This window comes from Nerophis lumbriciformis, linkage group LG01 (assembly GCF_033978685.3).
Source record: "Nerophis lumbriciformis linkage group LG01, RoL_Nlum_v2.1, whole genome shotgun sequence".
In the NCBI taxonomy this organism is placed as follows: domain Eukaryota; kingdom Metazoa; phylum Chordata; class Actinopteri; order Syngnathiformes; family Syngnathidae; genus Nerophis; species Nerophis lumbriciformis.
In genome coordinates, this window is record NC_084548.2 from 46,896,789 (window position 1) to 46,920,097 (window position 23,309).

A 23,309-nucleotide genomic window follows, 5' to 3' on the forward strand; every position below is an offset into this window, starting at 1 on the left:
CACAATGCATGCAAATAAATAAACTCCAATAAATCAATACATACCAATAACAAATTAATAGTAGAAATACATAATCGATCGATCAATAAAGTGTGAATTTAAATGTTTTGAATAAAATATTTTTGCAAATGAAAATGTTGTACATTGAATCCAAATAAATAATCAAGATAAACATTGAGAGGACTACAGCTTTAGTAAGTGGATAAACATGTCCTGGCAATGTGCAGAGCAACTGCTTTAGTGATTTTTCTGTGCATTGTGCTCATTTCTTATCATACATGGTACCTTCTGTTAATGATCTCACCACAGTAAGCTACTGTTCAGCTGAAGTTTGTTGTTAGTTGTTGTTCGCCTAGGAAAAAGTTGCATTTTACCTATTTGGCTCGATGCTTATTTTCAGATGCTGGAAGAAGTCGGTTGCGCTGCTTCCTTTTTTAAACAAACTTTGCAGAGTGCGGTCATTTGTTCTCATCTGTTTCTGCAAATCTGAACCACTGACGTCACTTTTCTTTTCTTTAGAACAGATGTCTCGCTCTTGTTAGCGTTAGCAATGTTTTGCTAAGTGTGTGAATCTCCACTAAGGAAGAAAGGTGGAGGGTGGAAGCTACGGAAGCTCCTCGAGTCAAAAAATAGGCAGGGGTAACAGGAAAAAAAAATAAATAAACATTAAAAAAAAAAATTAAAAAAAATAAATAAAATATATATATATATATATATATATATATATATATATATATATATATATATATATATATATATACATACATACACACAGTCTAAATCATCTGCAACAAAAAACTTGAATTTATCAATAAAATCAATTGTGCGCTGGTTCCCTCACCTGCTCCTGATTGACAATCAAACGGCGTATTATGCCCAGCATTGTCACGTGGACGGCATTGGTTCATTACCGGTTTGCAGTTCATACATGCCAGTGCATGGCTACATACTGTGTGTGTGTGTGTTTTTTTGCATAGCCTTGCCTTGCTTTCTTTTCTGCATCAACTTTGCCTTGCGGTCTTTATACATGTGGTACACTACTGTGACCACACTGGTACCTTTCTGGTTGTTCCCAATAGAAAGTCAGTTTACCTGCAAGTCGCCTACCTGCTCTGCCTCTTGGGGTCATACTGCCAGCCAGCAAATTATAGTATAGATTCTCTATTAAAGACCAGTGATCTGTAAATCTGTATGGTTTCATTATTTGGGTGATGTTAAGCGGGCCGAATGAAAGTCTTTGGCAGGCCGTTTTTGGACAGCGGGCCGCCTATTCTGTTGTTTGTTAATATGTGCCCTGCGAATGGCTGATGACCAGTCCAGGTTGTACACCTCTCCCTCATAAGAACAAGCAGTATAGAAAATGGACAGATGAATTGCATTGTTGCATCTTTTTTTTTTTTTTTTTTATTGATTCGTTTTTTACTCATTTTTCAGTTTTAGACTCTTGTTTTCATAATGTTGTGCAGCACTTTGGAAACTGTCTCTGTTTGTAAAATGTGCTATTTAAATAATTATATTGGATTGGAAAATGAGATGTGGCACCAAAAGAAGACACGCACTAATTTAAAGAACTTATGCAAAAAAAGTATAATATTAATATATGATCTATGACATGCCGATAAGACTCTAAATAATCATGTAATACGTCCAAAAGTATCAACAAAGTAATAGTGACAATGTGTTTGTGCAGCCCTTAGAGAAACTTGTGATTAAGTGATATAAAAGTCATTTTGAGTGATTGATTGATTGTACAAATGTTGGATAGGATTAAATTTACCAGTGCATAACCGGGGAAGACCCAGGACACATTGGGAGGACTATGTCTCCCGGCTGGCCTGGAAGGCCTCGGGATCCCCCGGGAGGAGCTGGATAAAGTGGCTGTGGAGAGGGAAGTCTGGGCTTCTCTGCTTAGGCTGCTGCCCCCGCGATAAGCGGAAGAAGATGGATGGATGGACGGATAAATTAAAATATTTATATCACAACCAAAGTTATTATAATCTTGCATAGTTAAAAATGTGTCTGCACTTCATCCATAGACCTTTTTTGGCACACCATCTTGAAAGCGGTCAATTGATTTGCCTCCCAACATGTTTTGCTATAGCAAAATTAATTTTTCAAAAAACGTGACACATATATTTTTGTTATGTTTGAATCTGTGCAAGATTCTCAGATTTGGATCACAATTTAACAGTAATCATAGTAATGATTTATATATTTTAAAACGATACAAGAATCTTCTAACATTTTATCACAGTTCATAAATAAACCGTACATCAGGTTTATTTCGACTAAATTGTTTTGGGGGCCACACTGTACCAGCACCAGCCAAAGTTAAGGACCGTGGGTAAAGCGGTGGTGCAGACTTGTCTCGTCACTATTTTTTCCCCTGCCAAAAAGCTAGTCAAAGATCCTGTATGTGACAGCACCTAGGTGTTTTTAGGAATCTGCTCACAAAAATGTTAGTCCCTTCCAAGTTTTCAGAACTCAATTTGTTGGCCTGTCTGGTGTCATTTGCGTTTCAGATTTGATTAATCCATAGATGGGATGTTGAAAACCAACCCAATACCACTTATTAAACAAATACTTATTTTTTATTATTGACTTGCTCAGACATCCATACCACAGTTTGAAGACCCAAATCAACATTGTGCATTTAAACCAGTACGGTGTAGGTAACAGTTTACAAGCTATTAACACTCAAGTCAGAGTTGACATGAGAGTACAGAGTCTACAGAATAAACATGCAGAAACACACATTTTTATAGAGATAAACTCTCCTTTCTATAGACTTATAGATGCTCATGATAACAAGCAACCTTTTCACAATACTCAGGTGTCCATTAGCTCTTTGGTCAGACGACTGTGTGACACCCTCTAGTCAATACTTTCTACATCTGACAGCATACAAACACCTCTGAAAAAGCCCCACAGGAGACATTTGTCTCATTTATGGCAGGCAAAGAATCCAGTCTCTCTCTCTTTCTTACACAGACATATTTTACACCCTCGAGATGAGGTTAAATCCCAGGTTGTTGCTTGGACTTGCTTGCATTGTTTCAGTGCCAGGTTTGTGTCCACCCTATTCACCCACAGACACCCTCATGTCCAATACACTCAGGCAACATGGGCACATCTTCACTGATGGAGAAAAGAAAGAGTAAGACTATCTGTCGGGGAGGAAACTCCTAATTGTCTCTTTAAATTCATTCCCCGCTATGGAGGAAGGGTGTTGCGTGGCGGCTATGTTAAATCATAGCCTGGCCGCGGCCTTCATTAGAGCCATAATGCCAGACTCTCCCCTTTAATGGAAATGGAAGCTAGCAAGGCCATGTGTGTAAATTAAAGTGTAAGGCCCGAGTGGGGAGAGATTTCCCTAGCTCTGACAGGTGCGACCTGAATTAACTGTAGCGCTGTTGAAGCAGTCCGTGGGAGAACACTGGTATTGATTTTAAGCATGGTTGCACTTCCTATCTGAAAGGGAATGTGCATTACTAGAGCTGGGAGCATCAATCACTCAGGACGCCACCACTCTCTCTGTGCTGGCTTCAGAATGTGTGGTAACCAAACAGAAAATCCCCAAAAGGAGAGCATTGGTTTTGTTAGATTCCACGTGCATGCCTGGCTTATGTGAGAAGTAATATTACAATTTATAATATATATTGCTTACAACTGCTTCCTTGCACCTCATCATTCTTGATGTGATAAGCTGCCATTTCTGTTCAGTGTATACCCTGCATTGCACGTCACTTTTGGTCAAACAGCATACAGCTCCTTGAACTCCAGCTGTGGCACACTCCCATGTTTACAACCCGCATATGTCAGAGTTGTTACATGAAAGGCAGCCGAGCAGCACTGCTCCGCTGCGCGTGTGACCCCCGCTTATCTTTTCCTCGCATCGTGCCCCGCCGACCCCTGTCCACAGGAACTAGCAGGGGGAGAATTAACCTACTTAGCCTATTCCCCACAGAGTTCAAACCAAACAGACATGCAGACACAAACACACACACTTAGCCACCAGATGTGTGATGACAAATGATAAGGCAACACTTAACCACAGGTGTCCCGTGTTTGACCTATCACCCTTTACCTTGAGCAGAAAGCTTTTCATATGGAGGCCAGCCATCAATCAGATCCCATCAATCACACATATATGTAGCACCCTTTCACTGCTGACAAGCTTTCCTGGCCTGACATCCATCACTACGCTCTGCCCTTTTACTGACATCCAGGAAAACACACATCACAGCTACTCTTTGTGTGCCTCCCTTGAAATCCACACATTCGAAATCTGCACACAACCTATCCCACAGTGATGGCTCCTCTACACCCTGGGACGTGTTTTTGTGTTGTCAGGTGTTTTGTAGATGTACACACAAGGGGGACACTCCCTGGTGACATGTTTTCTGATATTGCTGCACCTGCACAGAGACTTGACTTGGGGTTGAAATCCCAGTGAGCACAGGCAACTGAGAACAGCACATATGTGACAGCCAGCAGTGACAGACTGGCCGTGAACATCCAGGGAACCATTAGACTATAAAGTCAGTGGATCAAAAGTTGCACATTTCACAAAAGTGTCAGTGTTGGGCTGTCTTGTGTTGGAGGAGCCGTGACATTTTCAATGTTGGAGCATATATCAGAACCTGTTTCTTTTACAATTCACAGGTGTGGCATTCACCTGAATTGCACCCCTTACATTTTGGAGTGAGTAGTAAAGGTAAATGTAATACCACGTTTTAAAATGGAATGGCTTCTATTTTTGAACTCTTAATGTCTTTCTGAGGCTGTGGCAGAAGGATGTGGGGAGGTGAGGACTATGAGGAATGGGTGTTAAAGGCCTACTGAAACCCACTACTACTGACCACGCAGTCTGATAGTTTATATATCAATGATGAAATCTTAACATTGCAACACATGCCAATACGGCCGGGTTAGCTTACTAAAGTGCAATTTTAAATTTTGCGCGGAATATCCTGCTGAAAACGTCTCGGTATGATGACGTCAGCGCGTGACGTCACGGATTGTAGAGGACATTTTGGGACAGCATGGTGGCCAGCTATTAAGTCGTCTGTTTTCATCGCAAAATTCCACAGTATTCTGGACATCTGTGTTGGTGAATCTTTTGCAATTTATTCAATGAACAATGGAGACAGCAAAGAAGAAAGCTGTAGGTGGGAAGCGGTGTATTGCGGCCGACCGCAGCAACACAAACACAGCCGGTGTTTCATTGTTTACATTCCCGGAAAATGACAGTCAAGCTTTACCATTGGCCTGTGGAGAACTGGGACAACAGAGACTCTTACCAGGAGGACTTTGAGTTGGATGCGCAGACGCGGTACTGTGAGTACGCATGCAGCTGTGGCTTCCAAACATTTGATCGCTTGCCCGTACGTGCGTGCCGCTATGTGCATGTCACGTACGTAACTTTGGGGACTTTGGGGAAATATATGTGCTGTATGAACTTTGGGGAGGTGAACGGTACTTTGGGCTGTGGGATTGAGTGTGTTGTGCAGGTGTTTGAGTTGTATTGGTGGGTTATATGGACGGGAGGGGGGAAGTGTTTGTTATGCGGTATTAATTTGTGGCATATTAAATACAAGCCTGGTTGTGTTGTGGCTAATAGAGTATATATATATGTCTTGTGTTTGTTTGCTGTTTTAGTCATTCCCAGCTGAATATCAGGTCCCACCTGCCTCTCACAGCATCTTACCTATCTGAATCGCTCCCACTGCCCTCTAGTCCTTCACTCTCACTTTCCTCATCCACAAATCTTTCATCCTCGCTCAAATTAATGGGGAAATTGTCGCTTTCTCGGTCCGAATTGCTCTCGCTGCTGGTGGCCATGATTGTAAACAATGTGCAGATGTGAGGAGCTCCACAACATGTGACGTCACGCTACTCGTCTGCTACTTCCGGTACAGGCAAGGCTTTTTTATCAGCGACCAAAAGTTGCGAACTTTATCGTCAATGTTCTCTACTAAATCCTTTCAGCAAAAATATGGCAATATCGCGAGATGATCAAGTATGACACATAGAATGGACCTGCTATCCCCGTTTAAATAAGAAAATCGCATTTCAGTAGGCCTTTAATGTCTTTCTGAGGCTGTGGCAGATCGATGTGGGGAGGTGAGGACCATAAGGAATGGGTGTTAAAAGGTCCAGGGTCCCACTCACACATGCATAAGGATGCATGCAACTCGCGGCATAGCAAAATCTTTTTCGCCAGACAAAAAAGAAGAAAACATGTTTAGCATATTGAGCGGATTCAAAATGCACGAACATGTAAACTTTGGAATGGGGCTCCTTTGTGAACGGGTTGTATTTGCTGTCGCAGCAAGTCTATTTTCTTGTCTGTCACAACACTGGCATTTGCAACAGAAAAACAACAAGTAAAAGGTGTTCATCCTGGATAATAATAATAATAACAACAATAAACAACTGTTTACCATTATCCAATATAGAGTCTACTTTCAAAAAATGTTTGAAATGAGCCTCTATGTAGATTTGAAAGTTTATTTTGAGGCAAATCTACAACCAAAAGCCGTTGCTAACATTCCTTTGATTTGGTGTATTTGGTACAAACAATGGGAGCCTGTGATATCAGCCAAGCAGAGTTGAACTTGAAAGATGTAAGCGTGCTACTTTAAAAACATGTTGTAATGAAGGACTATAAATGATAAGTTATGATTTTGAAGATGGCAGCATAATTGTCTTACCTTGTTTTAGGGGATGTTGTTAGCCATTCTTCATGCTTTTCAAATGTTATCAAGTAAGCTGCGATCTCCTGTGAAAAAGAGCAGAAAGACGAGAGGATGAGTGTGAGGCTGAGATGTCTCATCTTTAATCACCATTCTCTGGTGTTTGTAATACTGTGAGATTGCTTCATTGGCATTCCTACAGCCTAAACAGTAACATAAATAGGGGGAAAACAGAGACGAAGGCAACACCGGAGAGCTCAAGCAGGTAAATGCAAACCAGTAACGGCAATGCAAAAGACCGAAGTTGAAGGCAGTTAAGGTCAGATCATCTTCTGAGACCATCTTTGTTCCAAAAGCTTTGATCAAGCTCAAGGACAACAAGGTGCTCGCAGAGAGATTGACGTCTCCGTCTTACAAAAAGAGCAGCTTTTAACATTTTTCGTCCGATCCTCTCCTAAATCCGTTTGATCTGCCCTTGACATGCCTCGGAGGATCAATCCCGTCTTTAACCTTTGAATAATAATTACACAACACTCTTCTAATGCTGTGTGTACTGCTGGATCAGAACAAGTTGTAGAACCTTTAGAGTCAAGATATATACAAAGTGATGCTATAGATCAGAATCGGAATCAGCTTTAATGGCCAAGTATGTTCAACACACAATTAGAGATGTTGAAATGTAATATCGGAAATTATCGGTATCGTTTTTTTTATTATCGGTATTTTTTTATTTTTTATTTTTTTTTATTAAATCAACATAAAAAACACAAGATACACTTACAATTAGTGCACCAACCCAAACAACCTCCCTCCCCCACTCATTCACACTCATTCACACAAAAGGGTTGTTTCTTTCTGTTATTAATATTCTGGTTCCTACATTATATATCAATATAGATCAATACAGTCTGCAAAGGATACAGTCCGTAAGCACACATGATTGTGCGTGCTGCTGGTCCACTAATCGTACTAACCTTTAACAGTTAATTTGACTAATTTTCATTAATTACTAGTTTCTATGTAACTGTTTTTATATTGTTTTACTGTCTTTTTTATTCAAGAAAATGTTTTTAATTTATTTATCTTATTTTATTTGATTAATTTTTTTTAAAAAGTACCTTATCTTCACCATACCTGGTTGTCCAAATTAGGCGTAATAATGTGTTAATTCCACGACTGCATGTATCGGTTGAAATCGGTATCGGTTGATATCGGTATCGGTAATTAAAGAGTTGGACAATATCGGAATATTGGATATCAGCAAAAAGCCATTATCGGACATCCCTACACACAATATATTTGACTTGGTAGACTGTGCTCTGTTTATTCAATGTAAGAAACAAAGAAATGTTATTTAAGTAAAAAAAAAAAAAAAAGTATAACAGATACATAGAGATTATTTCATATTTCATATTCCCATTGCATCAGTGAAAAGTATTGGGAAAGATGCTGGACCTTACTGTGACATTTTCTCAGCAAACAAATGGGCATTAATAAAAGCACATTACATGCTGGTAGACAATCCAATGATTACCTGCGACAGGCGGCAATTCACTCTTCAGCGAGGGCATTTATCACGTCCACGGACTGTCGCGAGTGTTTGACACAAGGACAGACCTGCTGCTATTTCTCATATGAATTTAAAGATGCACTTCCCTCTACAAGATGAATTGTTTGACAAACCTTTGGCTATTCTTTTAGAGTATTGTCTTGAGTGGTGTGTGAATCTGCTAGGTTTTGTTGCTTTTCTTGACCAATTGGTATTTTTAAGTTAAAGCGGGTCGAAAAATAAAGCTGTCTGCCAAACATCCCTTTAGTTCCCAAATCTGCATGCACTGAATATATACATCGTTAAGATGCTGCGATGGACTTTGTCACAAGTGTGACCTGGCACAGGGACACAGCACAATGGAGGCAGCCCATAAGGATGCTGCAGGCTGCAGCCATGAGAGAGTGTTTCTAGTCTGGCAGCAGCAAAGGAAAGTCTGTAGCATGAACTTGTGCCCTTGCCTGCAGGTGCAAACTCAGGCTAGCTGGACTGTGTTGATTGCCTTGCTATTCTGATGAAGTTTAAACTACCCATAAAGCAGTTGTCCTTTAAATATTGCTTGTAAAGTAGTCCCTCAACTTACAAGTATCTTGAGATATGAGCTGTCTCTCTGCTTTTTGCTATGCTTTCGGTTACAAACATCAATTAAAATTGCGAGCATACTGCGTGCCTTTGGCATGCAGAAGAGCCGCCCCAAAACATTCGGTTTTAGAAGCAAAAGACACCCGTGGAACCACAGAAACAAAACACGACCGACTGCGAGCCAGTACGACCGCATCACTGACAGTTGACACCTACTGAAGCGAGACAAGACCCAAAAGGCGGACATCTATTTCCCAAAAGATGGAAGTAAAAGCACCTCAAATGAGACACTGCCAAAGACTTTTCTGCCAAGTATAACCTTTTAACTTTCAGATCTGTAGCTACGGAGGTGAATATCGAACAACAAAGTTAAACCAACTTCACAGCGGTCGCTCTCCAAAGTAAATGTAGTAAATTATTGCATTACTTCATAAAACTACTGTCTAACTTTCTACTGTCTAACTTTCTTTCTTCTTTTTTTTTTTTAAAGTTGCATTTTAAATGTGCGTTGTTTTGGGGGTGCCAAGCACGGGTTGAATTGGTTCAAATTCATGTCAGTGGGAGATGTTGATTGTCCCGGTAACAATATTTTGGTACCGGTATCAAAATGTATCTAGATAGTTTTCAAAATAAAGAGACCACAAACAAATTTCATATTAGCTTCATTTTAACATATAATATTACGATACATTAAACATATGTTTCCTATTACACTAAAAGAACAATTTTAGAAGGTTAAAATTAAAAGACATTAAACACAACGGGCTGTTCTCATTGCACTCAAACACAAACTATTTACGAGTTTATATATTACATATAGTCTGCCATGATGAAGAATTATGTCAGAATAAAATAGAAAACTTTTATGACTTTGTATTAAATGCTTCATTATTTATGGTTACCATTCTTGGTCTGTGCATTAAGACAAATACAATCGTTAGTAAATACTAAAAACAATACTATGGCTAAAAGTACACAGATACGACATGTAGCAATGTACAACACACATTGTAAAAGATAAGACCTTCAGTATATCAGTATGTGGAATTAAATTATGGAATGGATTAAGCAAAGTAATCAAACAATGCACTAATAGTGTTTTTCAACCACTGTGCCGCGTGAGATATAGTCTGGTGTGCCGTGGGAGATTAATCTAATTTCACTGGGTTGTTAGTTTTTCCTTGCCCTTATGCGGGATCTGAACCGAGGATGTCATTGTGGCTTGTACAGCCCTTTGAGACACTTGTGATTTAGGGCTATATAAATAAACATTAATTGATTGATGACCTATTAAAGCTTAAGGAAAGCTATGCAGAACGAAACTAAAACTGAACCGGCTACAAAGTAAACAAAAACAGAATGCTGGACGACAGCAAAGACTTACTGTGGAGCAAAGACTTACACAACTCAAAATAATGTGGCAGGTCGTGACAGTACACATACTTTGAGACAATGGTTGGTTATGGTTTAAAGTCATATCCAACAATTGCTACGACTTTTTACTGTCAACTGAATTTTGTTTTTTAATTATTTCTGCTGGTGGTGTGCCTCCGGATTTTTTCAGCGGAAAAAATGTGCCTTGGCTAAAAAAAGGTTGAAAAACACTGTACTAATATGATCCACTTCAAGAAACTCTTCAAACTTAAAAGTGTTATTAAAGTACAACGAACAAGAACCATGACAAACATTCTCAATTTATTTCATCCATCCATTCATTCATTCATTCTCAAAATAATCTTACTTATCTCATCATATGAAATATGACTTACTTCACCAATTATTATTATTAAATTATAATTATTTATTTATTTTTATTGTGATTACTTATGGAGTATATTGTGAATAAATTGTGAACAGGAAGTGAACAAAAAAGTTTTAGCAACTGTTATGTAAAAGAAAAGGGGTAGGATTAAATAAGCTCTGCTTCTTCCTACTCCTTTTCGAACATGTTGAAAAGAGAAAATGGAAATTGTGATGTATGATGTTGTATGCTTGCATGTTCGAAAAAAACTCAAACTCAACTCAACTCATAATACACACATTATTAAAGATAAAACAAATTGTATGAATTTGTCATGAAGTTCAGTCATTTCACTTTCATGAGTTTTTGCTGTATGGGTGGCTTGGACTGCGCTAATAATGGTCAATTTGCCAAACAGCTGTCTGAGGGTACGTATCTGTATGTGCACAGCAAGGGAGCGAGTTAATTATATTACCTGTCGATCTGACTGCTTGTTATTTAATTGTTTGGCTAAGTTTGAAGCAAAGACTGTAAAACTTTAACCATGCCACCTTTTGGCGAGGCATGTTTTAAAGCAGCGGCGCTTCCGTGTTTAAAGCATCACCCTGATCGATACTTTTTAAGCCCAAATACCTTCATATCACTTTTCACGCACCCTCTGTATTAACCAGTAGAATTGCCGTTTTTGCCATTCTTCCTCCCTACGCTGTTCTTGTATGGCCTCTCGGCTTTGTGTGTGCATGCTGACACACTGAACATCACCGCTGCATGCAGATGAAAAAAAGTACCGTACCAGTATTTTTCAAGGGCGGTATAGTATTGTTTTTTAATTAATTAGTACTGGGGAAAGGGACAAGTGGTAGAACATGGATGGATAGTACCGGTATACCGTACAAGCCTAGATTTAAGATACAATTGTTTTGAGCTACGAGCTCGGTCGTAGAAGCAAATTTAGCACATATGTGCTAAATTTGGATTAGTACATACTGTACTACTGGCAATATAGCAGTGTTTTTCAACCTTGTTTGAGCCAAGGCACATTTTTTGCGGTGAAAAAATCTGGAGGCACACCGCCAGCAGAAATCATTAAAAATGAAACTCAATAGACAATAAAAAGTAATTGTCGCAATTGTTGAATATGAATTTAAACCATATCCAACCATGAATGAAAATAGCTCTTGTCTCAAAGTACGTGTACTGTCACATCACGCCGTGACTTATTTTGAGTTTTTTGCTGTTTTCCTGTGTGTAGTGTTTTAGTTCTTGTCTTGCACTCCTATTTTGGTGGCTTTTCCTCTATTGTTGGTATTTTCCTGTCTTCCTTTGAGCATCTACAAAAATATTTCAGTTGTTTTTATCCTTTTGTGGGGACATTGTTGATTGTCACGTCATGTTAGGATGTACATCGTGGACGCCGTCTTTGCTCCACAGTAAGTATTTGCTGTCATCCAGCATTCTGTTTACTTTGTAGCCAGTTCAGTTTTAGTTTGATTCTGCATAGCCTTCCTTAAGCTTCAATGCCTTTTCTTAGGGGCACTCACCTTTTGTTTATTTTTGGTTTAAGTATTAGACACCTTTTAACCTGCACACTGCCTCCCGCTGTTTCGGACATCTACAAAGCAATTAGCTACCGGCTGCCACCTACTGATATGGAAGAGTATTACATGGTTACTCTGCCGAGCTCTAGACAGCACAGACACTCAACAACAACACATAATTTGCAGACTATAATTACTGGTTTGCAAAAAATATTTTTAACCCAAATAGGGGAATCTATATCTCACAGCACACTAGTGTGGCACAGTGGTTGAAAAACACTGCAATATATTTTTTATATTGTTACAGCCTGATTCCGAAATAGACTAAATTCATTTTGTTTTTAAAAATCGACAGGAAATATATACACACGATAATTTTTAGTTTGAAAAAAAAAAATACATTTTTACATTTGTGTGTAAAAAAAAAAAAAAAAAACTTTTCACACTGTCATAGTATATTCTGTATAGAATTTTGAGGACACAAATGTTTGTATTCCATTTTAGAATAAGGCTGTAACATAACAAAATGTGGAAAAAGTGAAGCGGTCTGAATAATTTCAGGATGCACTGTAAAAGAGCTACAACGGCTGAGAAAAGCACAAAGTTTCTGGAACCACAAGCACACGTATCAAATGTGTTAATTGTTTCAATAACAATTATGGTGTGCGCAAGGAAAAAGGGTCACTCTAGTGTTATTTTTTTTGCATGCATTTATAAGTAAATTAGACTAACACAGCACTGATTAGATTAATGCAAGCTATTCAGCGGGGGGATTGTGGTGGGTGACCGCGGTGCCTGTTAGCACTGAGCCCTTTCCATCACACTCTTAAAAATCCATGCACATTCTCACTAGAGGGCTATTCAAGAGGCTGCAGCATAGTCTCCTATTAAAGACTTAAAAAAAACAAAAACAAAGGCCTTTGTACCCCTGGCTCTTTGTGAGCCCCTCCTTTCCAAACAGATGCCAGGGATAATACCAGCCCCCCGACCAGCCATAAAGGTGGAATAATCTTATGGTGAGGAAACAAACAAAAACAGACGTGCAGCCATTAAACAGATGCAAAGAGACAAAGTTTGCATGGGCGGCATAATGAGAAGCTCGCATGCGTTCAGGTTGAGCAAACACGCTTGTGGGTGAGTGCAAGAAGGAAGGTTGGGGGAGCATACTGTAGTGCTCAACACTGATGGGGCATCAAAGTCAAACGAGCAGCTGTCAACGGGCTTTGGACTCTATCTGCTGACCTCCATGCCGCTGGCCTGCTCCTAGTCACTGGGGAAATATTCAGGGAAGGCTCTCAGTACACACAGAACCTGCCTCGCTCAACCTCACATGTCAGAGTTTTGGTCCTGCAAGGCTGTTTGTACTTCCTCTCCGTTTGCCTCATCCTCCTCTCTGACATGATCCCGGCAGAGGTTTTCTCTCCAGGTGCTGCTGAAATACACTACAACAGCAGTGTCGTATTCAGCTCGTAAGAAAGCTAAAAAAAAAAAGTCAGTTTGCAGCAGCTTGGAGAGTAGGACTATAACTTGTTTGGTGGGAATCTCATCTCAACACCTTGTTAAAAGTCTTCAGGCTGATTTGAGATGTAAAGTTTGTCTGTGTGTCTGTTTTCTGACTTAAGCCATGTCTACACTAAGTCGTTTAACCCCTTAAACTAATAATTATTTTCGTTTAAGGTCCCCCTTCTCGGACACATTTTTACACGAGTAAGTCAGCCGTGTAATTCTTAAATCTCCGGCACATAGCTTTGTATGGACTCATTGATCGTTTACAAAAGTGAGTTCGGAGAGGAAGTGACGCCAGAAAGACCGCGCCCCACACAGGAAGTGACGTCAGAAAGGACGCGCCACAGCCAGCTTCATAATAAAGCGGTTTCGTAGCTCGGAGCTAACCACTGGAAATATGGAGGCGAGTCATTCAGACATGCCGTGTTTCTCCTTCTTCTACATGTACATATGCTTGTGGAAGTCACACATGAATACCTTAAGAGAAAGCTATTTCGGATACAACACTTCTCAGACGGCAGGAGAACTTTCCATTGTCTGGCCGGGTCAGCTGTGATGCTACTTAGCGAAAAACTTTGTTCATTTGTCGAACGAGAGTCAATGAGAATACGAGCTCCCGTGGATGTGATAAAAAAAGATAGCGTGTGCTTTGTATTACCTGGCCATCGAGGAAAACGGCAAATGCTTTTGGACTGGCAAAGCAGACTGTATCAGTTATTGTCCGCCATGTGTGTCACTGACTCAACGTCTAGGTCCAGAGTATATAAAGTCACCAAAAAGGAATGGACAATGAAGGTGAAGGCAAAAGAGTGAGGAGTGTCCTGACCAGATATCTAGATCCCTAGTTTGATTGATGTAAAATGTTCTTTATCACATTGTTTACATGTCTAATAAAGATTTGATTAATTTATGATGGCTCAGGTGTGATTCACTACACTAGGGCCCCACAGCACATTGGATTCCAGTTAAAGGGGAACATTATCACAATTTTAGAAGGGTTAAAACCATTAAAAATCAGTTCCCAGTGGCTTATTTGATTTTTCGAAGTTTTTTTTCAAAATTTTACCCATCACGCAATATGCCTGAAAAAAGCTTCAAAGTGCCTGATTTTAACCATCGTTATATACACCCGTCCATTTTCCTGTGACGTCACACAGTGATGCCAATACAAACAAACATGGCGCATAAAACAGCAAGGTATAGCGACATTAGCTCGGATTCAGACTCGGATTTCAGCGGCTTAAGCGATTCAACAGATTACGCATGTATTGAAACGGATGGTTGTAGTGTGGAGGCAGGTAGCGAAAACGAAATTGAAGAAGAAACTGAAGCTATTGAGCCATATCGGTTTGAACCGTATGCAAGCGAAACTGACGAAAATGACACGAGAGCCAGCGACACGGGAGAAAGCGAGGACGAATTCGGCGATCGCCTTCTAACCAACGATTGGTATGTGTTTGTTTGGCATTAAAGGAAACTAACAACTATGAACTAGGTTTACAGCATATGAAATACATTTGGCAACAACATGCACTTTGAGAGTGCAGACAGCCCGGTTTTTATCAATTAATATATTATGTAGACATACCCTCATCCGCTCTCTTTTCCTGGGGGTCTGGCGGCAGATTTCTTTGACTTTATCGTTGGAAATGCATCTGCTTTGAGTGTCGCAGGATATCCACACATTCTTGCCATCTCTGTCGTAGCATAGCTTTCGTCGGTAAAGTGTGCGAAACAAACGTCCAATTTCTTGCCACTTTCGCATCTTTGGGCCACTGGTGCAACTTGAATCCGTCCCTGTTCGTGTTGTTACACCCTACGACAACACACCAACGAGGCATGATGTCTCCAAGGTACAGAAAACAGTCGGAAAAACGGAAAATAACAGAGCTGATTTGACTCGGTGTTTGTAATGTGTTTGAGAAAATGGCGGATTGCTTCCAGATGTGACGTCACAACGTGACGTCATCGCTCCAAGAGCGAATATTAGAAAGGCGTTTAATTCGCCAAAATTCACCCATTTAGAGTTCGGAAATCGGTTGAAAAAATATATGGTCTTTTTTCTGCAACATCAAGGTATATATTGACGCTTACATAGGTTTGGTGATAATGTTCCCCTTTAACTGAAATACCACAACACTGAATATTGTTCAGATAAGTTACATTTAAGAACTTGCACACAAAGTAACACTGGAGATGAATATGACGTGCGCATTTTCCGCGCATGCGTACTAGGTTGCGTTAGGCCGGGGGACGGAGGGGGGCGGGGGTCTTAAACGGTGTTGTGTGTGGCACGGATAAGGTTAGGTGTGATTTACCCTGGATAACCTTATCCGGCTTAGTGGTAACAGGGCCTTACAATCAGTGTCATCATCATCCCCAGTCACCTGTCTCAGCCTGACGAGCCGTTAGTATTGTCTCGAAAAGAAGGTGTCAGTCCTGCACTTATCACGTCTCGCCTCCACATATTATCTCTAACTTTACTTTTAAAAAGGTAAAATCCATCATGAGAAAACCCTTTTGTGAAGATTTAGTGTCCCGTCTTTCAAATGATATTTTCCTTCTATAGGTTACAACATTTTTGTCTCAAGAGAGAAAGGGCTTCTGAAATCTAACAATGTGGAATTGGATATGACACTAACTTATTCATTCTATTTCACTTCTTAACACCAAGGAATGGAGCAGAAACAGCACTCTGAGAAAATACACACTACGTGACCCTTTCTTTAATGTGGTTGTCGCAATCAGTTGCAGTCACGATTCCCACTTTGTAGGCTGGATCAGAGCCGTCACCCTTTCATACGACACAAAAGGCATCAGCAAACATGAGCATAGTGTTTGAGCGAGGTATTCAATGATGGAGGGAATCACTGTCCCGAGATAACCTGAGGCCAGACTGTTGTGCGTTGCCCTCTCTCTTTCACTCGGCCTCACAAGGAACGACAAGTGGTGAGAGGACCAACATCCCGAGCCGATCACTTGAAACAACTGTCCACTTCCTTTAAAAGGACAGAAAGGAGCACTCTCTAATCACACTATCAATGATATCACTCTCTTCTGCGTCTACAGTATATCTGAGTTGACAGTAAACGATGGGAAAGATGATAGAAAAAAATAGAGGGACAATCACTACTAGGGATGTATGCCGAGTACTAGTGTTGTAACGATACCTATATTTTGGCACCGGTACTAAAATTATTTCGGTACTTTACTAAATAAAGGGCGCCACAAAAATATTGAATTTTTGGCTTTATTTTAACAAAAAATCTTAGGGTACATTAAACATATGTTTCTTATTGCAGTTAAGTCCTCAAATAAAATAGTGAACATACTAGTAGACAACTTGTCTTTTAGTAGTAAGTAAACAAACAAACAAAGGCTCCTAGTTAGTCTGCTGACGTATGCAGTAACATATTGTCAGAGGTGGGTAGTAACGCGCTACATTTACTCCGTTACATCTACTTGAGTAACTTTTGGGATAAATTGTACTTCTAAGAGTAGTTTTAATGCAACGTACTTTTACTTTTACTTGAGTATATTTATAGAGAAGAAACGCTACTTTTACTCCGCTACTTTTATCTACATTCAGCTCGCTACTCGCTACTAATTTTTATCGATCTGTTAATGCACGCTTTGTTTGTTTTGGTTTGTCAGACAGACCTTCATAGTGCCTGCGTTTCAACAAATACAGTCACTGGTGACGTTCACTCCGTTCCACCAATCAGATGCAGTCACTGGTGACGTTCACTCCGTTCCACCAATCAGATGCAGTCACTGGTGACGTTGGACCAATCAAACAGAGCCAGGGGTCACATGGCCTGACTTAAACAAGTTGAAAAACGTATTCGGGTGTTACCATTTAGTGGCCAATCGTACGAAATATGTACTGTACTGTGCAATCTACTAATAAAAGTTCCAATCAATCAATCAAAAGTGTGAAGGAAAAAATACCTTTTTATTTCAACCGTTCATCCCGTCCTGTCTTCACAATAAAAGTGCCGCTCCATCGCGCCTGCGCTTTCAAAATAAGAGTCTCCGAAAGCCAGCACAAACAAGCTAGCTGGCTACGGAGTTTGCCGCCAATGTATTTCTTGTAAAGTGTATAAAAAGGAATATGGAAGCTGGACAAATAAGAAGCCAAAAACCAACCACTTTCATGTGGTATTAGACAGAAAGGAGGAACTTTTTTTCTCCTCCATTTGAAAACGTGGACGATCATTATCATCACTACTGTCTGATTACAATCAATGCAAGTCATCAGAATCAGGTAATACACCAAATTATATTCTTGTTTTCATGAAAGAAAGGAATCTATATGTGTTAAACATGCATGTATATTCATTAAAACACCTTTAACATGTAAACAAAAACGGCAAAATAAATAAATATAAATTATATACTGTATATATCAATGTATGTATATATATATATATATATATATATGTGTATATATATATATATGTATATATATATATGTGTGTATATATATATATATGTGTGTATATATATATATATATATATATATATATATATATATATATATATATATATATATATATATGTCTTAATAAGGTTATCCAAAAAATAGTGCTCGATACCATAGTAGAGCGCAATATATGTATGTGTGGGGAAAAAAAATCACAAGACTATTTCATCTCTACAGGCCTGTTTCATGAGGGGGGGTACCCTCAATCGTCAGGAGATTTTAATGGGAGCATTCGCATACCATGGTTTATATAGGGCACAGAGTGGGTGGGTACAGGCTGGCCTAGGGGCGTGGTGATTGGCTCATGTGTTACCTAGGAGGTGTTTCCGTCTATGGCGGCATGTTGTTACAATTTCGCTGCGCTTGTTGAGGGATGACAGGTCTGGACGGTAAATAATAAACAGTTTCTCTTTCAAGCATAGGTTGCATCTTTTATTACCACTATTGTAAGGTGTGCTGGATGCAAGAATTTGCCATGTTATTGAATATTCAACATTATTGTCTTTGAGGTCCCAAATGTGTTTGCTGAGTTCTGTGGTATTTCGCAGGTTTTTGTTCCTGAAAGAAGCGCATATGCCAAATTTTCAAAGAGAACGGCCTACGGATCACGATTGAAGCCAACAAGCAAACCGTCAACTTCCTTGACGTCACTTTCAACCTGAGAAATAACAGCTACCAACCATTCACGAAACCCAACACAACACTCCAATACGTGCACCATGACAGCAACCACCCACCCACCACCACGAAAAGAATACCTACCGGAATCAATAAAAGGCTATCGATGCTGTCATCTAGCAAAGCTGAATTTGACCAAGCAACCCCCCCGTACCAAAAAGCCCTTGATGAAAGCGGATACAATTTCACCCTCACCTATGAACCCACGCCAGGAAACCAGCCAAAAAAGAACAGAAAACGAAACGGCATCATCTGGTACAACCCCCCATACAGCAAAAACGTCTCAACGAACATTGGACACAAATTCCTCAATCTGATTGACAAACACTTTCCCAAAGACAACAACCTAAGAAAAGTATTCAACAAGAACAACATTAAATTGAGCTACAGCTGCATGAACAATATACGACAAATCATCTCAAACCACAACAAAACAATTGCAAATGAGCCGTCGACCCCCAGTCAGAGCGACTCCAAAACCAACAAAGCATGTAACTGTCGAAAGAAACCTGATTGCCCCCTCAACGGGGGGTGCTTACAAACATCAGTTGTCTACCAATCTAAGGTAATACGCAAGGACATTAACACATCCGACACATATGTAGGATTAACCGAGGGTGAATTCAAAACCAGATGGAACAATCACAAGGCTTCTTTCAGGAACAAAAACCTGCGAAATACCACAGAACTCAGCAAACACATTTGGGACCTCAAAGACAATAATGTTGAATATTCAATAACATGGCAAAATCTTGCATCCAGCACACCTTACAATAGTGGTAATAAAAGATGCAACCTATGCTTGAAAGAGAAACTGTTTATTATTTACTGTCTAGACCTGTCATCCCTCAACAAGCGCAGCGAAATTGTAACAACATGCCACCATAGACGGAAACACCTCCTAGGTAACACATGAGCCAATCACCACGCCCCTAGGCCAGCCTGTACCCACCCACTCTGTGCCCTATATAAACCATGGTATGCGAATGCTCCCATTAAAATCTCCTGACGATTGAGGGTACCCCCCCTCATGAAACAGGCCTGTAGAGATGAAATAGTCTTGTGATTTTTTTCCCCACACATACATATATATATATATATATATATATATATATATATATATATATATATATATATATATATATATATATATATATATATATATATATATGTGTGTGTGTGTGTATATATATATATATATATATATATATATATATATATATATATATATGTGTGTGTGAGTATATATATATATATATATATATATATATATATATATATATATATATATATATATATATATATGTGTGTGTGTGTGTTAATGTTACTCATCAGTTACTCAGTACTTGAGTAGCTTTTTCACAACATACTTTTTACTTTTACTCAAGTAAATATTTGGGTGACTACTCCTTACTTTTACTTGAGTAATAAATCTCTAAAGTAACAGTACTCTTACTTGAGTACAATTTCTGGCTACTCTACCCACCTCTGCATATTGTGTCATTTTCCATTCTATTATTTTGTCAACATTATTAAGGACAAGTGGTAGAAAATTAATTATTAATCTACTTGTTCATTTAATGTTAATATCTGCTTACTTTCTCTTTTAACATGTTCTGTCTACACTTCTGTTAAAATGTAATAATCACTTATTCTTCTGTTGTTTGATACTTTACATTAGTTTTGGATGATACCACAAATGTAGGTATCAAGCCGATACCAAGTAGTTACAGGATCATACATTGGTCATATTCAAAGTCCTCATGTGTCCAAGGACATATTTCCTGAAATTATAAACATAATATACTTTTTAAAAAAACGAATAAAGATGTGATGCCAAAAAATATCGACGTAATCACAGTAGTATCGACTAGATACGTGCCTGTACTTGATATCATTACAGTGGATGTTAGGCGTAGATCCACCAATGGCGTTTGTTTACATTTTGATGCCAGTGAGCTACGGTGTGTAGTGAAGCATGTTTAGCTATTCCTCGTCCTGCAGGGGTGATTCTTGTAAGAAACATACTTTATTTGTCGCCATGGAGACCAGGATTAGTGATTTAGAAGTCGCTAAAACACTGCCGACGGCGGATGGACGATAGCTAGCTAGCTAGCCATGTCTTAAAGCATCTCTTCCTGAGGGTGTTTCAGTGTTATAACTTCACCTTTATCATTAGTTTTTAAGCCAAAATGCGTCCGTTCTCTCTTTTCTGTCCACACACTGTGTCTGCTTGTAAGTACTCCGTGATTGTGTGCCGCCCAACATGCTCGTAAATCAGCAATGTCACGACGTGACTTCGACGCAGGCGCGGGGGGGTGCGGGAACGGTACTTTTCAGAGACTATATCGTACTGAAAATGATTCATTAGTATCGCGGTACTATACTAATACCGGTATACAATACAACCCTACCGAGTACCGGTATTTTCAGGTACCGGTTCCTAATTGGGTCGGTCGTTTAAATTCTGGACTATTGATACTGCTATCGGTCCTTTTTTTTTTTTATCCCTCCGGCTATCATAGTTATGACACACATGTCACATCCCTTTAGGTGCTGCTGCAAAACATTTTTTTTAAAAGACATGGTGGAACAGCCAATCAAAGTCAAACTTTTAACGTCCCACTTCTGGTTATACGGTACACGGAAGTACACAGAATCATTGATTTATGCGTCATCAGAATCTTGGATGGAACCAATGTTCGTATATAGAATCTAAATACAAACGTTTGTAGATAGATAGATATATAGATAGTACTTTATTGATTCCTTCAGGAGAGTTCCCTCATGAAATTTTTTATTCCAGCAGCAGTGTACAGAATTGAGATTGAATTTAAAAAGCAAATAGTAAATAATGGGGGTATGAATGGAAATAAAATAGAAAATATTACAATAAGAATAAAAATAAAAAGCAACAATAAGAATACAAATATAACAGTAAAAATAAGAATATAACAAGAGAAACTAGGCAGTAGTGACCATGTTATGAAAATGTATTGCACTGTTAGAGAATGTTGGAGAAATGTGGAAAGTCGTGGAAATTGCCGTAATGTGACCGAGATGCTGTCATAGAGAAGAAAAGGGGAAATCATGTTTGCCATGCATTCGACAAACACTTATCTCAGCTCCCTACAGCCCTGCAAGGTGCACCCTTCTGGGGCCATTTCTGTACCTGCCTGCTACCAAATTAACTCTAAAATATAGAGACGAACATTTCCCAAAAGTCTTCTACATGTTAAGTGATTGGTTTCTTTTGCACATATGATGACTACCTGTCGCCATAAAGCTGTGTGAAAAACCTGTGCTGCTACTACTGCAGCCAGTTGTGGGTGAGACCACTGATTAAACATCTTCATTGGTAAGTTGATGATAACTTGACAGCTTTTAATAATAGTGTTGAATTAATAACTGATGCATCTTTGTGTGTGCTTCCTTTTACTTGGACACATGTAACATCAAATTCATTGGTACATTGTTAAAGTTAAAGTACCAATGACTGTCACACACACACAGTAGGTGTGGTGAAATTATACTCTGCATTCGACCCATCCCCTTGTTCACCCCCTGGGAGGCGAGGGGAGCAGTGAGCAGCAGCGGTGGCCGCGCCCGGGAATCATTTTTGGTGATTTAACCCCCAATTCCAACTCTTGATGCTGAGTGCTAAGCAGGGAGGTAATGGGTCCCATTGTTATAGTCTTTGGTATGACTCGGTAGGGGTTTGAACTCACAACCTCCCGCCCGATCTCAGGGCGGACACTCTAATCACTAGGCCACTGAGCAGGTAGTTGTGCTTTATGGTATTTATTTCCTTTTTTTTTTTTTTATTCACTTAGAATGTTAACAAATCCTTGAACTAATTCCGAGTTTATTTAGTTTTTAGTACAGATGCATATTATACATATACATAATGCCCAGCCCTATAGAATGTGATAATCAGATTGGAATAATCACAATGCAATGCAACAATAGTTCTTCCTCAAAAGACCCCCAAAGTCCTGTGTCTAGCGATCCAGTAATCCACAGGCCAAAATTAATTCACTCAGTAATGTTAAAAGTTTAAGTACTATAATCATCAAGTTGCTCAGAAGCAAGATAGCATCCGCTGACAGGTCTAGTCACCATCTGACGTCACTCCATCGTTTGCAGTTATGTCTTCATTCAAATAAAATGTAATTTAATTCAAACAACTTTATTAACCCGTCACGGGGCAGTTCATTTTGAGCAGCAGGTTGTTGTGGTTTATAGCTTACATGGCCGACAATAAATAGTCAATAAATTAATAGTCAATACAACACACATCGGACAACAACATGGAGCTTAGAATGGATAATAATATATAAGCTTGTGATAGCCTGTTTTATGAGTAAAGATAATTTAAAAACCACATCGCTTTAAGAATTAAAGATAAATAAAAGGAAAGAAGAAGAACAACACTATGAAGAATTTAAGAGTCATCTTGAAAAGCCCACATAGATCCATCACTATGTTTCTATTCATTACAATTGCACTCTGTATATCCATCCTAACCTAT

The 23,309-nt window shown here is 39.3% G+C and overlaps 1 protein-coding gene across 9 annotated transcripts in view; it reads right to left on the minus strand.

The window, feature by feature from the left end:
• The window catches only part of camta1a (calmodulin binding transcription activator 1a), a 740,802-nt gene that overhangs the window by 425,656 nt on the left and 291,837 nt on the right, over positions 1-23,309 (minus strand). For all 9 annotated transcript variants that reach the window (XM_061984658.1, XM_061984687.1, XM_061984664.1 and 6 more), the window contains one exon: positions 6,717-6,784. In XM_061984658.1, the coding sequence (XP_061840642.1) occupies positions 6,717-6,784 (68 nt within the window). The remainder of the gene's footprint in view (positions 1-6,716; positions 6,785-23,309) is intronic.